Source organism: Caenorhabditis remanei, chromosome X (assembly GCF_010183535.1).
Source record: "Caenorhabditis remanei strain PX506 chromosome X, whole genome shotgun sequence".
In the NCBI taxonomy this organism is placed as follows: Eukaryota; Metazoa; Nematoda; class Chromadorea; order Rhabditida; family Rhabditidae; genus Caenorhabditis; species Caenorhabditis remanei.
In genome coordinates this window covers 9,064,833-9,078,622 of record NC_071333.1, presented here as the reverse complement: position 1 = coordinate 9,078,622, position 13,790 = coordinate 9,064,833, and the positions used below count along the sequence as shown (strand labels likewise).

Genomic DNA, 13,790 nt, shown 5'->3' with positions numbered 1-13,790 from the left:
GATTGGATTGAGGTCCTTGAGTAAATTCCTTGAACTCACTGAGAACCTTTGTCATTCTAGTCTTTCAGAAGATATGTATGAAGAATAAAAAACGAACACTCGGCGAGAAAGAGCTTTTAGTCTGAATAAGAGAAGGATTATGTTGTTGTTGTCGGTTTTGTCTCATTTTTCAAATTCTAGCTTAGCATGTGCCAATGTTACAATAACACAGATATAATCGAAAAGTCGGAAAGCTCTCAAAGATTTATAGAATCCAGAGCAAAAGTTTTCAGAAAAAATGCGGAAAAATAGCAATGAACATGTTGTTTGATGAGGAAAACTGATAACACCTTTAGAGAGAAGACTAGAGATGAAAAGTAATAGTGGAAGAGGAAAAAGGAAACGAATGAGTAGTAGAGATGGAGGAGAATAGAGAGGAAAACGAGACAGGTGGTCAACAAAAATGATCTGAACAAGTTTTTACAGCTTGTTAGTTTCCATTCAAATGTAGGTCGAAGATTTTTTTAAAAATTCTTAGAAATGAAAAACACCTCCTTAGTTTCAATAGTTTTTCTAAGTTACTCGCATTTGGGGGAATCTGGAAACTAATCACATTTTCCATCCAATTGAGTATTTCAAATTCAATGCAAAATTCCGGATAGTTCATGAAATATGTTGTTTTCAGCTATTTTTTCTTCAAATCGAGTAATTTCATAAATTTGTGCCCCAGAAGTCATCCATCTCATTCAAAATGATGAACACTTCACAAGTGCATTGCTGACAGCCCCTCCGTTCCGCGCATCCTTTGTCATTGATAAGATCAAAACATTCAGTACCACTAAAACCCGACACAAATCGTATCGGAAGGTTGTTTGCAAAAAGTGGTATTTGGTGAGAACACATGCGACGATTGCCGGCGCAAAAACGGACAAGAAGGGAGGGAAAGGATTGGTGGAAGGCAGAATGGTAAAAGAAAGGACAATGTAGAAGAAAAACGGGGCCTACGCAACGGGTGGATCGAAGGAAATATGGTCAAGCAGGGGGTGGGTGCCTTGCGACCGGCCAGTGTGATATCGATCGACTGTGCGCGCGACAACCTCTCCTGTCTCTCTCTCGCTATACCTTGAATCACTTGCCGGCTCTTTTGACTGAAGAACGCTCCATCAGGCGTATGCAAATAATACGTAAGCACTACTGTGTTTGCGCCAGAAGAATGGATACAAATGATCAGTATTCTGGATGGATTAAGTTTCTATTTTTGGTGATATTCTAAACTCGGTAAAACTCTATAGGCGTCCACTCTATCATTGAGAAAAACTTGAAGTGTAACTGTACGATTGGTAAAAGTGTCCCGAGTCGATATCAATAATGGTATTGCTCAGTGTAAAATGATAACATTATAAGCTTTTAAAGATATTACATTTAAAAAATTTCTTAATGCCTATGAAGTGATTTTTAATCTGATATACATTTTTAAAAGATAATGTAGGCGATAACATATATACTGAAAACCAATATTGAGCAACAAATGTTTTGACAGAAATCTCTTGGTAATAGAACTTGATACCAGCATACTCTATAAACAATGTAATACCTAACATGAACACTGTCATAATCTAGTTTGTGACTAGCCGCCAAACAAAAAAAGTCCGCGATTATTTACCTGACTATCAATGTACAAAAAGTAAGGTTACGAAACAAAACAAATAGGAAGACTGCGATACCGTTCGTACTTCTCTAGGTATGTGTTGTCAATCAAGTTGGTTTGCCTGCCTGGGTGGGAGAGGATTGTGAAGAAAGATTCAAAAGAATCCATTTGTCCTTTCGACTACTTTCTTCTTTCGAACGTTTTATTGCTATCATCACACGGAATAGGGCGATTTGACATCAATCTCCCTTTTCATTTTCTCTCAATTTCTCACTTTGAATTGCTCTATAAATTTGTGTCTCCCCATTCTCTTCATTATTTCTATGAAATCACATGTGGAAGGATAGTGTAGGCTTTGAATAGAGAAGATATTTCGAATTTGAAATAATGAGGGATGCAATGTAAAAAGTTATAAATGAAATGTTTCTGGGAGCAAGTCGCTGAAAAGTTGAGAAAAGGCGCATTTTTGATAAGGCGACGTTTCGGCAAATAGTCTTATCGTATAACAAAGACATGAGAACCAAACCTACTAGTTTTTGTTGGTTTGTGCAGAAAAGAAACACATTATGGAATACAATATTCGTTTATGGAACAGACGAAACATATAAATGAATTCAAAAAACAAGGACTCAAAACAACCAACAAGTGAAGTAGAAAGGGAAAACAAGTGAAATGAATGACAATTTCTATTATGCATTTGTTTATGAGAAGGTGCTTCGCCATTGGAAACGGAAACGTTATAGCCACAATTATGTGGATTGTTTCTCAACGAGTCTATAGTATAAACCACGTCTGGCTAGAAGGGTTTGATGAGTTCCTTCCTCAATTGCTTTACCGTTTCGACAAACAATAATCTTGTCGGCATTTTGAATTGTTGATAGGCGATGAGCAATGACCACACAGGTTCTTCCAAGTCTTGCCTTATCAAGAGCTTCTTGAACTATCTTCTCACTTTCAGAATCCAATGCAGATGTTGCTTCATCGAGAAGAAGGATTTTGGGATCTCTAAAATCAGAAAATTTTGATTTTGATATAGCTCAATTATATATGTACCTGACAATTGCTCTTGCAATTGCAATTCGCTGCTTTTGACCTCCAGATAATCGCCCACCCGAAGCACCAACGGAAGTATTATATCCTTCCGGTAGATTCATGACGAAACCATGGATATTAGCCAGAGTTGCTGCTTTTTCGACTTGCTCCTGTGACACGTTCTCTAGTCCATAAGTGATATTCTCTCTGATAGTTAAGTTAAAGAGAGTCGGTTCTTGCCCAACAAGAGCAATATTATCACGAAGATGCTTGACAGAAATATCTCGGATATCATTATCATCAATTTTTACACTTCCACAGATGGCGTCGTAGTACCGTTCGATGAGCTGAATGGTAGTACTCTTTCCACATCCGGATGGACCAACAAGAGCAACTGTCTGACCAAAGTTGGCTGACATGTTGAAGTTGTTCAGGATAAGCTGACGGCGTCTGTTTGGATAAGCGAAGTAGACTCCACGCATGTTGATATCTCCTTTGATGAGCTAAAAGTTGATAAATCAAATGATGAAACGTTTCTTTATCAAACATACCGGTGTTTCTCCAGTAATACCACGGTTATCAATGCTCGATTTTTGTCGGATCATAGTGAACATGATACCAGCTGAAATTCTAGCTCTGACGTATTCTGGGAAGTAAGAAGCAGCCATCATCACACTCATGGAAGCCATGTTCAATGCTTCAATAACCCTGAAGCGTGATAATTAAGAACCTGAATAAAATTGAAAAGGCTTACTGGAAAACGGCGAATGGAGATGTCCAGTTGTTTGAGACCAACCAAAGTCCAAACATGTACGCAATTGCAAAGTTCCATAAAAAGAAACTTCCAGCCAATGCAAACGATAACGATTGCCAGAGACCTTTAGTGAATGCTCTCTGACGTGGAGCTTTGGAGGCAGCGGTGAATGCTCCAAACATGTACTCTTGTTTAGTGAGAGCCTGAACAGTTTTCCAATTCGAGATTGATTCAGTGACAATCTGAAAAAAAAACAAGATAATTATGATATTTTCCAAAATTTTGTGACTCACTCTACTAGCTTCAATAGCTGATTCCATATCTTTTGGTCCTCGATACTTTAAATATTGAGCCACTGCACTCTGAGCAACGACCAGCATTAATGCTGTGAAAAGTCCGATTGGAGCCATACTCCATCCAAACCAAAATGCGACCGCAATACCAGTAAACAAAGAAACAACACCATTGAGAACTTCTGCAAGACGGTGATCGATGGCAGCTTGAACATTTTGTGAATCAGTGGCCAAACGAGAAGTCAAGTTTCCCACATTATGCTTTGGATCGTCAAAATAACTGGCGTCTTGTTGCATGATATTCTTGAAAACATCTAATCGGAGTCTGCTAGACATCGTTTCTCCAGTTTTCCCCAGGAGACTTCCCGAAACAAAAGTAGTGAGTCCAGAGGTAAAAGCCAGGAGGAGGAACCAAAGTGAACTGATAAAAGCATTTTCTGGCAAATCATCTCCTCCCTCCGCAAAAACTTTGAAAAGTTGTCCATACACTATAGAGAATGCAGGCCATGTTACTCCTCTGATCAATGTGAAAATTAGTGCAATTATGATTTTCCATTTCTCCGGTCCAGCGAATCGGAAGATATCCATCATCGACGCTTCCATTCCACCTTCCTCAATCATTTCTTCACGAGCACTTTCCACTTCCCAATCTGGCACTTGAGAAGTGACACTGAGCATACTCTGACTGAGTCGTTTCGAGTCTCTAAGAAGACTCTTGCTTTTTCTCACTTCTTCTTCAGAAGTTGACATTCGGCGGGAAATCGATACAATATCATCATCGAGTGTATCATCTGAAAACCAAAAAGTTTATTATCTAAGTTTTGAGAATTCGAAACAATACCTTCCGTTGTAGTATCATCCTGTGCTCTTTCTATCTCTTGTGCTCTGACCATACTGGTATAAATTCCATTCTGACGGATCAACTGATCATGAGTTCCGCTTTCCACAATAAGCCCTTGGTCGAATACCAAAATCTTATTGGCGTTTCTGATTGTGCTCAAACGATGTGCAATGCACAGTGTGGTTCTTCCTTGTGATGCTTTGTCTAGTGCTGCTTGAACCATACGCTCACTTTCTGTGTCCAAGGCACTTGTGGCTTCATCGAGAAGTAGAATTTGTGGCTTTCTGAAATATAAATCTTAGTTTGAAGGAAAACTAGATGGATAATAACTCACCTAACAATAGCTCTGGCAATCGCGACTCTCTGTTTCTGTCCTCCTGATAATTGAACAGCTCCAGCTCCAATCAAAGTCTCGTAGCAATCACTGAGTTTTAGGATAAAGTCATGTGCATTCGCTTGTTTGCAGGCATTTTCGATATCTTTATCAGTGATCGAGTTGTCTCCCATTCTGATGTTCTCCGATACTGTGGCCAAGAAGATAATTGGTTCTTGCTGAACGATTCCAATAGTGCTGCGGAGCCATTGAATATTGTAGTCTTCAATAGGCACTCCATCGAGTTTGATCTGAAAACTTTCTTTCAGATAAACTTTATTATGTACGAATAAATTACCGTTCCTCCGCATTGATTATAGAATCGCATCAGAAGACCAATACTTGTTGATTTTCCGCATCCTGAGTGTCCAACCAATGCAACTGTTTCTCCTGGATTCACTTCAAAAGATACCCCTTTCAGAACTTTAACATCTGGTCTTGTTGGATACGTGAATTGAATGTTATCGAAACTCAGTTTTCCATTAATTTTCTCAGGTCGTCGACCGCTTTCAGTTGTGCAGTTAATCTCTGGCTCATGATCAATGACTTTGAAAATGTCATTAATTGCTAGTCTGGCGCCAGTGATAGCTCCCATATGTGGTGCAGCTTCCCCAAGACGTCTGGTACCCAAGATGACCGCCCAAAACACTCCGAATGTTGTTCCAGATGTTGCCACTCCATAGGAAGTAAGAATCGCACCATACCTGAAAATGAAAGTACGCAATGCATTTGGATTATGCAAATATTTTCCAGAGTTGTTTTCGGGAAGCAAAATGAATTTGAAAGATTAAAACATAAACTCACCAGAAGGCTCCGGCCATTATAACAAACATCAAAACAAGCGGGAATGAGCTGCAAATAGCCAGAACAACCGACTTCCGGATACCCATTTTTCTAGCTTCAGCGAGCAGATCTCCGTATCTAAAAGCCGCATAAATTGGAACAAATGTTTGGTTAGACAAGTTTAGTTACCTTGAAATTTCAAATGGTTGTGCGTTGAAAGCGATGACTGTTCTGATTCCGGCGATAACTTCATTTGCCATTCCACCAGCGCTTGAATATGCCGACATTTCGTTTTTGGTTGCACGATTCAAATGCTGAAATTAAAAACTGATAAATCAATTTTTTATATTTCCAATTTACCTTTGCTGTGATATACATTGAACCAAGTTGTAGAGGCACTGTGACTAACATGACAAGAGTTAGTTGCCAGCACATGTAGAATCCAAGCAAAACACCACTGATAAAAGTTGCGACACCTGAGAAGATGACTCCAATCTTGTCTCCAATTCCGTCCTTGATTTTTTCAATTCCACTGCTCATCTTCTGGGTGAGCCCTCCAACAGTGTTTTCGTCAAACCATTTTGCATCTTGGCGAAGTACTGATTTCAGAAGGTGTTTTCTGATACAGTAGAGACGGCGTTCAGCCATGGTGTAGAGACATGCATTCTGAAACTTCCAAGTTTACAATGAACGCCAAAAATGAAAACTCACCGCGAAATATGTGCAAAGGAACATGAAGACACCCAAAAGAAAGTAGAGCAGACAATAGTGTCGAATTCCCACACTGAACATGTCATAATTGAACGTCCCGTTTTGCCATTGAGATTGACCCGTCATCAATACATTTGTTATACCTAAAAAAGTGATTTCCTATACTTGAAAACTTGCGAATCTGACTTACCTTCAAAGATTAGACTGTTGAATGGCAATAGTGCACCGCTGGCTGCACTGAAAACTATCCCTCCAAGAAGTAGTAGGTAATCAATGCAATCAGAGTGTCGGAACTATAAGGAAACGAATTTTTACTTTTGAAAAGATCATTGTTCAACATACCAAGTTTGATAGACTGTTGCCACCAGACGATTTGATCTTCTTCTTCTCCGGTAGAGCTCCCGGCTCTACATTTTTGCTGGACACTTTCATCGGTTCGATGGGCTCCTGGAAAAATAAACAACTAGCGATGCTTCAAAAAATGGAAGAGTGATGGAAATAGTGGCTCTTCTTTCCTTTTAAACAAAGTCATTGTAGGAGGCTACAACACAAACTTCCAGTAACTGAAAATGTAGTCTGTGCCAAAATTAGCATATTCCTCTCATGAAAAAAAAAAACAGAAATTTTTGGCAAAACATTTATCATCATTTTGACGTTGACTTTTCGGTTGGCGGTCTACTTAAACTACAGGATACTAACTTTTATATGGCACGAAAACTAGTGATTATACAAGGTTGTAACCTATTATGAGTCGTTTCTCCTTTGAACCTGCGCGAACTTTGTTTTAGAAAAACAAAGTAGTAGTTGATGATTTCTAATGGGGTTTGCGTCATTCTTCCCACGTTTTTTGAAATTTTTTATCTATATTTTTGTTAGATTAGTATGTTTTCTAACAGCTTGTTAAACTTCAAGTATATCAGTTTTCTTATTCTCACCAGAAGAGCCTCTGTAGCCGAAGACATCTCGAACGGTTCGCAGAATACCAAGAAAAGTAATAAAAATAGAAGCAAAGTTAGCAAAGCATAGGGCACACCAAAGGACACAGTGAGTCAGAGCATTTGAAAGCATCAAAAAAACATTGCAAAAAGCGCGGGACGCAGTGAGAAAAACAAAATTGTTTCGGTGGATTTCGCGAAAGAAAAACGTCTCATATGATGAAAGAGCGACCACAAAAAGCAGCTGCCCGGGCGTAACTGGTAGATCATACAAAAAAAAGGGAATGAGTTATGAAGTTTTTTGGATGCATGTTATCTAGTCCTAAAAATCTTAGTATTCTCATTTTCTCTAGATATGTAGGGAAAAAGGACCAAAATATTTAGAGAATGAAAAAACGGAGAAAATGGAGAAAAACAACGAACACTCAATAAAACGTATTGTAAGTCATGACGAATGAGAATATTGAGGTAAGACAACAAGATCCGAGTGAGAGTGGGTGGTCCGCTCAGCTCATTTTTGGAGGACAGATGTTGCCCTGTACGCACTGTTCTATAACAAAGAAGGAGAACGGATAGATTCGAGAAATAATTCAAATATGAAAGAAAATAAGGAGAGAGAATATTTATTTTTAAAAGGAATATTGAAAAAAAGTTCAAGATAAACACAAACAAGTTTGGTTCATGAATCTCGCTAATCGGTAAATTGAACAAATGTCATACTTCATACAGTATGTCAATAAATGTTTGTATTCAGTGATAATATCTGACTTTTTTTCAAAAGGAATTAATTTACAGCCAAGTCTACAGAATTAGTTTTCTGACGTAGTTGTATCTGGAATATATGAAAGTGTCAGTCAGACCGGCATTTATACATGATTCTTATGTGATTGATCATTACACATAAAACATTGCATTACTGATGTACTCTGAATTTTAAATCCAAAAATATAGCAGAACGCAAGAAACCACTCGAGGATGAACTCTGGTATTCTATAACGTTTAAAAACAGACAAAAACATTTGTCAAAAAGTGTACCGAATTACTTCTTGTATTATAACGTTTTGTTTTTCTTGAAAGTTTGTTAGGTTTCTCTGTTCAATTTTTCAGACCCATTCATATTCAGCCGATTTCACACTTCAGGATTAACGGTAAAAACAAAAAATGAACGTACATAAGCAAATACTTAACACAATGCATTTTATCATGTGAAAATCTTCAGTGCCATCCTCATTGTTCTTACATAGTGTACAACAATTGGTGAGACTGAAGATATGTGACAATGAGACAATTGGTTTCAACAGTTACACTGCTTTAATGCTCGCATTTTACCAATATTTAGATGCTTTGTAGAAAATGAGAAATTATATGAAATTAACAAAGACTTTATTGAATTAAATTATGCACTGAACACTCGGGGAATGAATTCGTACTATATCATGTTACGTCGATTGCTTCTCAACTAATCTGTAGTAAAGTCCACGTCTGGCTAGAAGAGTCTGATGGGTTCCTTCTTCAATAGCTTTTCCGTTACGGCATACAATAATTTTGTCGGCATTTTGAATGGTTGAAAGACGATGAGCAATTACAATACAAGTTCTCCCAAGTCTAGCTTTATCAAGAGCTTCTTGAACGATCTTCTCACTTTCTGTGTCTAATGCGGATGTTGCCTCGTCCAGAAGTAGAATTTTCGGATCTCTGAAATCAAAATGTTATGGTTTTGATATGTCTCCATTGTATATGTACCTGACAATAGCTCTTGCAATGGCAATTCTCTGTTTCTGGCCACCAGAAAGTCTTCCACCAGATTGTCCAACAGATGTATCATATCCTTCCGGCAGGCCCATCACAAAAGTATGAATGTTTGCCAGTGTAGCCGCTTTCTCAATTTGATCTTGAGTGATGTTTTCCAATCCATACGTGATATTATCCCTGATCGACAAATTGAAAAGTGTTGGTTCTTGCCCGACAAGAGCTATGTTGTCTCGGAGATGTTTCACAGATATATCACGGATATCACTGTCATCCACTCTGATTGTTCCACACAATGCATCATAGTATCGTTCAATGAGTTGAATGGTTGTACTCTTCCCGCATCCGGATGGTCCCACAAGGGCAACAGTTTGACCGAAGTTGGCAGACATGTTGAACCCATCAAGTACCAATTGACGGCGACGATTTGGATATGCAAAGTAGACTCCACGCAAGAGGATGTTACCACGAATCGGTGGGGTATCACCCGTGATTCCACGGTTGTCAATAACGGATCGTTGGCGAATCATAGTGAACATGATACCAGCTGAGATTCTAGCTCTGACGTATTCTGGGAAGTAGGAAGCAGCTAGCATCACACTCATTGATGCCATGTTCAATGCTTCGATAACCCTAAAATATTACAAGTTTGAAAGTTCAAAGTGAGCAATTGACATACTGGAAAATAGTATACGGCGTACTCCATCCATTTGTGATCAACCAGAGTCCAAACATATAAGCAATTGCAAAGTTCCACATGACAAAACTTCCAGCCAAAGCGAATGAAAGTGACTGCCAAAGACCACGAACGATGGCTCTTCTGTGTGGTGATTTGGAGGCAGCTGTGAAGGAATCATACATGTATTCTTGTTTTGTCAGGGCTTGGACTGTCTTCCAGTTCGAGATAGATTCAGTAACCAGCTGTAATTAGTTTTATCCTTCTCATCTTATCAAGAGCTCACTTACTCTACTAGCTTCTATAGCAGAATCCATATCTTTCTGACCTCTGAATTTGAGATATTGAGCGACTCCACTTTGAACAACAACCAGCAAGAGAGCAGTTGCTAATCCGATTGGCGCCATATTCCATCCGTAATAAAACGCAACGCCTACTCCTGCAAATAGTGAAACCACGCCAGTTAGCACTTCAGCAAGACGCTGATCAATTGCAGCTTGCACATTTGGAGCATCGGTAGCCAAGCGAGATGTCAAACTACCGACATTGTGTTTTGGATCATCAAAGTAACTGGCATCTTGTTGCATGATATTCTGGAAAAAATATCGGAATTAGATTTCTAATACGGAAAATGATAAATGTACTCTGAAAACATCCATCCTGAGGCGTCCAGACATGGTTTCTCCAGCTTTTCCTAAAAGTCCGCCAGAGACAAGAGTACTGATACCGGAGGTAAATGCCAGAAGAATAAACCATAGTGAGTTGAGAAGTGCTTTGCTAGAAACATCATCTCCACCAGCTGATAGAATTCTGAATAACTGTCCGTAGACAATTGAAAATGCTGGCCATGTCAATCCACGAATGAAAGTGAAAACAAGGGCAATTGCTACATTTCGCATTTCCTGGAAGTTAGCATAATTATATATTCCTCAAATAAAATGTACTTACTGGCGATGAATATTTGAAGATATCCACTAGTGATGCCTCCATGGCACCTTCTTCAATCATTTCTTCTCGTGCACTTTCAATTTCCCATTCCGGCACTTGTGTGGTTGTACTGATCATACTTTGCCGGAGACGAGTCGAGTCTCGTGCCAGACTCTGCTGTTGCTCGCGCTCCTCATCTGAAGTCACCGAATCCCGATGGAATAGTCGGTGGTCCTTCTCATCTTCCTCATCTAAAATTTTGGGAGATACATAGTGTGCCTGTATTGATTAACATAACAGGGAGGGTTATTGTGAACAGAAATGTGTTAGTTATCTCAGGGACTAGCCTAGAGGAAGTCGATTTGCTGGAAAATTGCAGAAGCACGAACCATCTAAGGTTGTATCTTCTTTAGCTCGTTCGATCTCTTGTGCCCTGACCATATTAGAGTAGATGCTGTCTTCTTTAGCAATCAACTCATCATGAGTACCTGGAAAAGATATATTACGGTGTTCAAAATTGAAAGGGTTACCCCTCTCAGCAATCAATCCTTGGTCAAACACTAAAATCTTGCTTGCGTTTCTAATGGTACTCAAACGATGAGCAATGCACAATGTTGTCCTTCCTTGTGATGCCTTGTCTAGAGCCGCTTGCACCATTCGTTCACTTTCAGTATCCAAAGCACTTGTAGCTTCATCCAGAAGAAGAATTTGTGGTCTTCTGAAATACAACTCAATGTAGAAGTTTTAGTACGATCATTAACCATACCTAACAATAGCTCTTGCAATTGCAACACGTTGTTTTTGGCCTCCGGAGAGTTGTACAGCTCCAGCTCCAATTACAGTGTTATACCGCTGAAATTTTTTTTTTGAAATACGACAGTTCTCTAAATAAAACTCACATCACTAAGTTTACAAATGAATTCATGAGCATTTGCCATTTTACACGCCTCCTCGATATCATCATCTGTGATCAAGTCATCTCCCATTCTGATGTTTTCAGCTACAGTAGCCACGAAAATGATTGGTTCTTGTTGTACAATTCCGATTGTGCTACGGAGCCAACGAATATTATATTCTTGGATTGGAACTCCGTCGAGTTTGATCTGCAATTAAGTTTTCACAAAGAGTAATTTGATGTCTGCTTACCGATCCAGCACACTGATTGTAAAATCTCATCAAAAGACCAATACTTGTCGATTTGCCACATCCTGAGTGTCCAACCAATGCAACTGTTTCTCCTGGGTTCACTTCAAATGAGACACCTTTCAGAATCTTGAGCTCTGGACGTGTTGGATAAGTGAATTCAACTGCATCAAAATTCAGTTTTCCTTGGATCTTATTCGGTATTTTTCCCTCATTCGAGGTACATTTGATTTCTGGTTCGTGATCAATTACTTTGAAGATGTCATGAATAGCAAGTCTTGCTCCAGTGATTGCTCCCATATGTGGTGCTGCCTCTCCAAGGCGTCTTGTTCCGATGAGAACCGCCCAGAAAACAGCAAATACTGCTCCTGATGACACTGCACCCGATGCTGCTAATGTGGCTCCATACCTAGAACATGGAAACGTAATTTAGTCTTCCAACGTCAAAAACTGGTTTTATTTCGTTTTCGATAAGGTCAACGTTCGTTCAAAATTATTATGCTAATACGTTGAATAAATTTTTACAGTTTTGGAAAACAAAAAACTAACCAAAATGCAACTGCCATACAGATGAAAACAAGCATCAATGGAAAAGCAGTGCAAATAGCGAGAATCACAGCTTTTCGTATACCCATTCTTCTGGCCTCGCCTAATTGATGTGAATATCTGAAATCATATTAGTGAAGTCGATTCAATGGAAAAACGTTACCTATTGATTTCAAAAGGTTGCGCATTGAATGCCATAACAGTTCTAATACCAGCAATCACTTCATTAGCCATTCCACCGGCATTCGAGTAAGCGGACATTTCGTTCTTCGTAGCACGATTAAGATGCTGAATATTTTGGTTAACAGTACCCGAATCAATGTCTTTAGCATACCTTTGCAGACAAGTACATCGATCCAAGTTGTAATGGGACAGCAATCATCATGACAAGAGTCAGTTGCCAACACATGTAGAACCCAATTGATACTCCACTAATGAAAGTAGCTACTCCACCAACAAGCACACCAATTTTGTCTCCAATTCCGTCTTTTATTCTCTCGATTCCGCTACTCATTTTTTGAGTGAGCCCTCCAATGGTGTGCTCGTCAAACCACTTAGCATCTTGTCGAAGAACTGACTTTAGATAATGCTTTCTAATGCAATGCAAGCGTCGTTCGCATAATGAATACAAACAGGCATTCTAAATTTGATGTTTTACCTACAATTGCAGGGACTTATAACTTACCGCACAATAAGAGCAAAGGAATAGTGCTAAACCGAGATAAAAGTACCGGAGACAGAAGAATTTGATTTCTGAACTGAACCAAGGCATATTCAAAGTACCATTCTGATATTGTGCTTCTCCTTCCATCAAGGCGTTTGCAATTCCTTCAAACAAGTTATTATAAACGGCTCCTAGCAGCTCTTAAATCCCCTACCTTCAAAGATCAAACTGTTAAATGGCACTAAAGCTCCATTTAAAGCACTCAAAATTATACCGCCAGCCACTAAAACATAGTCCTTGTAGTCGGAGTCTCGAAACTACAAAGGAAAAACATTAAACATGTTTCAAATACATTAGACCTACCACATCAAAAAAGTTTCCCTGATAAGCATCTTGTAGACTTGGCTTTGGAGTCATTTTGCCAAGAGTTATCTCGTCTTCTGGGTTTACCTTCGTTTTCTTCATTGTTTTCTGAAAGAGTTCGAGGTAAAAATGAGAACAATGATGGAAAAACGGGCCGTTAACATAATTGAAGTGCAGAAAATTAATCAACTGCTCTAATACTGTATGAGCAAAAGGATTGAAAACGGTTTTTGGTTTACATACAAGTTTACGCAAATAATGAGTCAAAAAAGACCAATGTTCCAACTAAAACCAAAAAGTGAAGTCACTGCCGGAAAACTTATTAAATGATGATGGAATGATGAGTTTTATATAGAGAGCGAATGTGACAAAC

General features: G+C 38.9%; 2 protein-coding genes across 2 annotated transcripts; both read right to left on the bottom strand.

Annotated features, from left to right (window-relative positions):
* Nucleotides 1-2,376: 2,376 nt before the first annotated feature.
* GCK72_023780 (uncharacterized protein) lies at nucleotides 2,377-7,376 on the bottom strand (the record flags this gene model as incomplete). The annotated part of the gene is made up of 15 exons (XM_053735549.1): nucleotides 2,377-2,632; nucleotides 2,681-3,162; nucleotides 3,211-3,367; nucleotides 3,414-3,655; nucleotides 3,707-4,497; nucleotides 4,548-4,831; nucleotides 4,882-5,171; nucleotides 5,219-5,624; nucleotides 5,725-5,841; nucleotides 5,893-6,017; nucleotides 6,064-6,369; nucleotides 6,415-6,557; nucleotides 6,605-6,707; nucleotides 6,757-6,861; nucleotides 7,350-7,376. The coding sequence occupies 15 exons, from the start codon at nucleotides 7,374-7,376 to the stop codon at nucleotides 2,377-2,379; spliced, it is 3,834 nt and encodes a 1,277-aa protein (XP_053579115.1).
* Nucleotides 7,377-8,788: 1,412 nt separating this feature from the next.
* GCK72_023779 (uncharacterized protein) lies at nucleotides 8,789-13,519 on the bottom strand (the record flags this gene model as incomplete). The annotated part of the gene is made up of 17 exons (XM_053735548.1): nucleotides 8,789-9,044; nucleotides 9,093-9,731; nucleotides 9,778-10,019; nucleotides 10,065-10,367; nucleotides 10,419-10,676; nucleotides 10,723-10,952; nucleotides 11,091-11,189; nucleotides 11,232-11,419; nucleotides 11,468-11,553; nucleotides 11,601-11,804; nucleotides 11,848-12,253; nucleotides 12,394-12,510; nucleotides 12,554-12,678; nucleotides 12,725-13,030; nucleotides 13,076-13,218; nucleotides 13,269-13,371; nucleotides 13,418-13,519. The coding sequence occupies 17 exons, from the start codon at nucleotides 13,517-13,519 to the stop codon at nucleotides 8,789-8,791; spliced, it is 3,807 nt and encodes a 1,268-aa protein (XP_053579114.1).
* Between the last annotated feature and the right edge of the window lie 271 nt (nucleotides 13,520-13,790).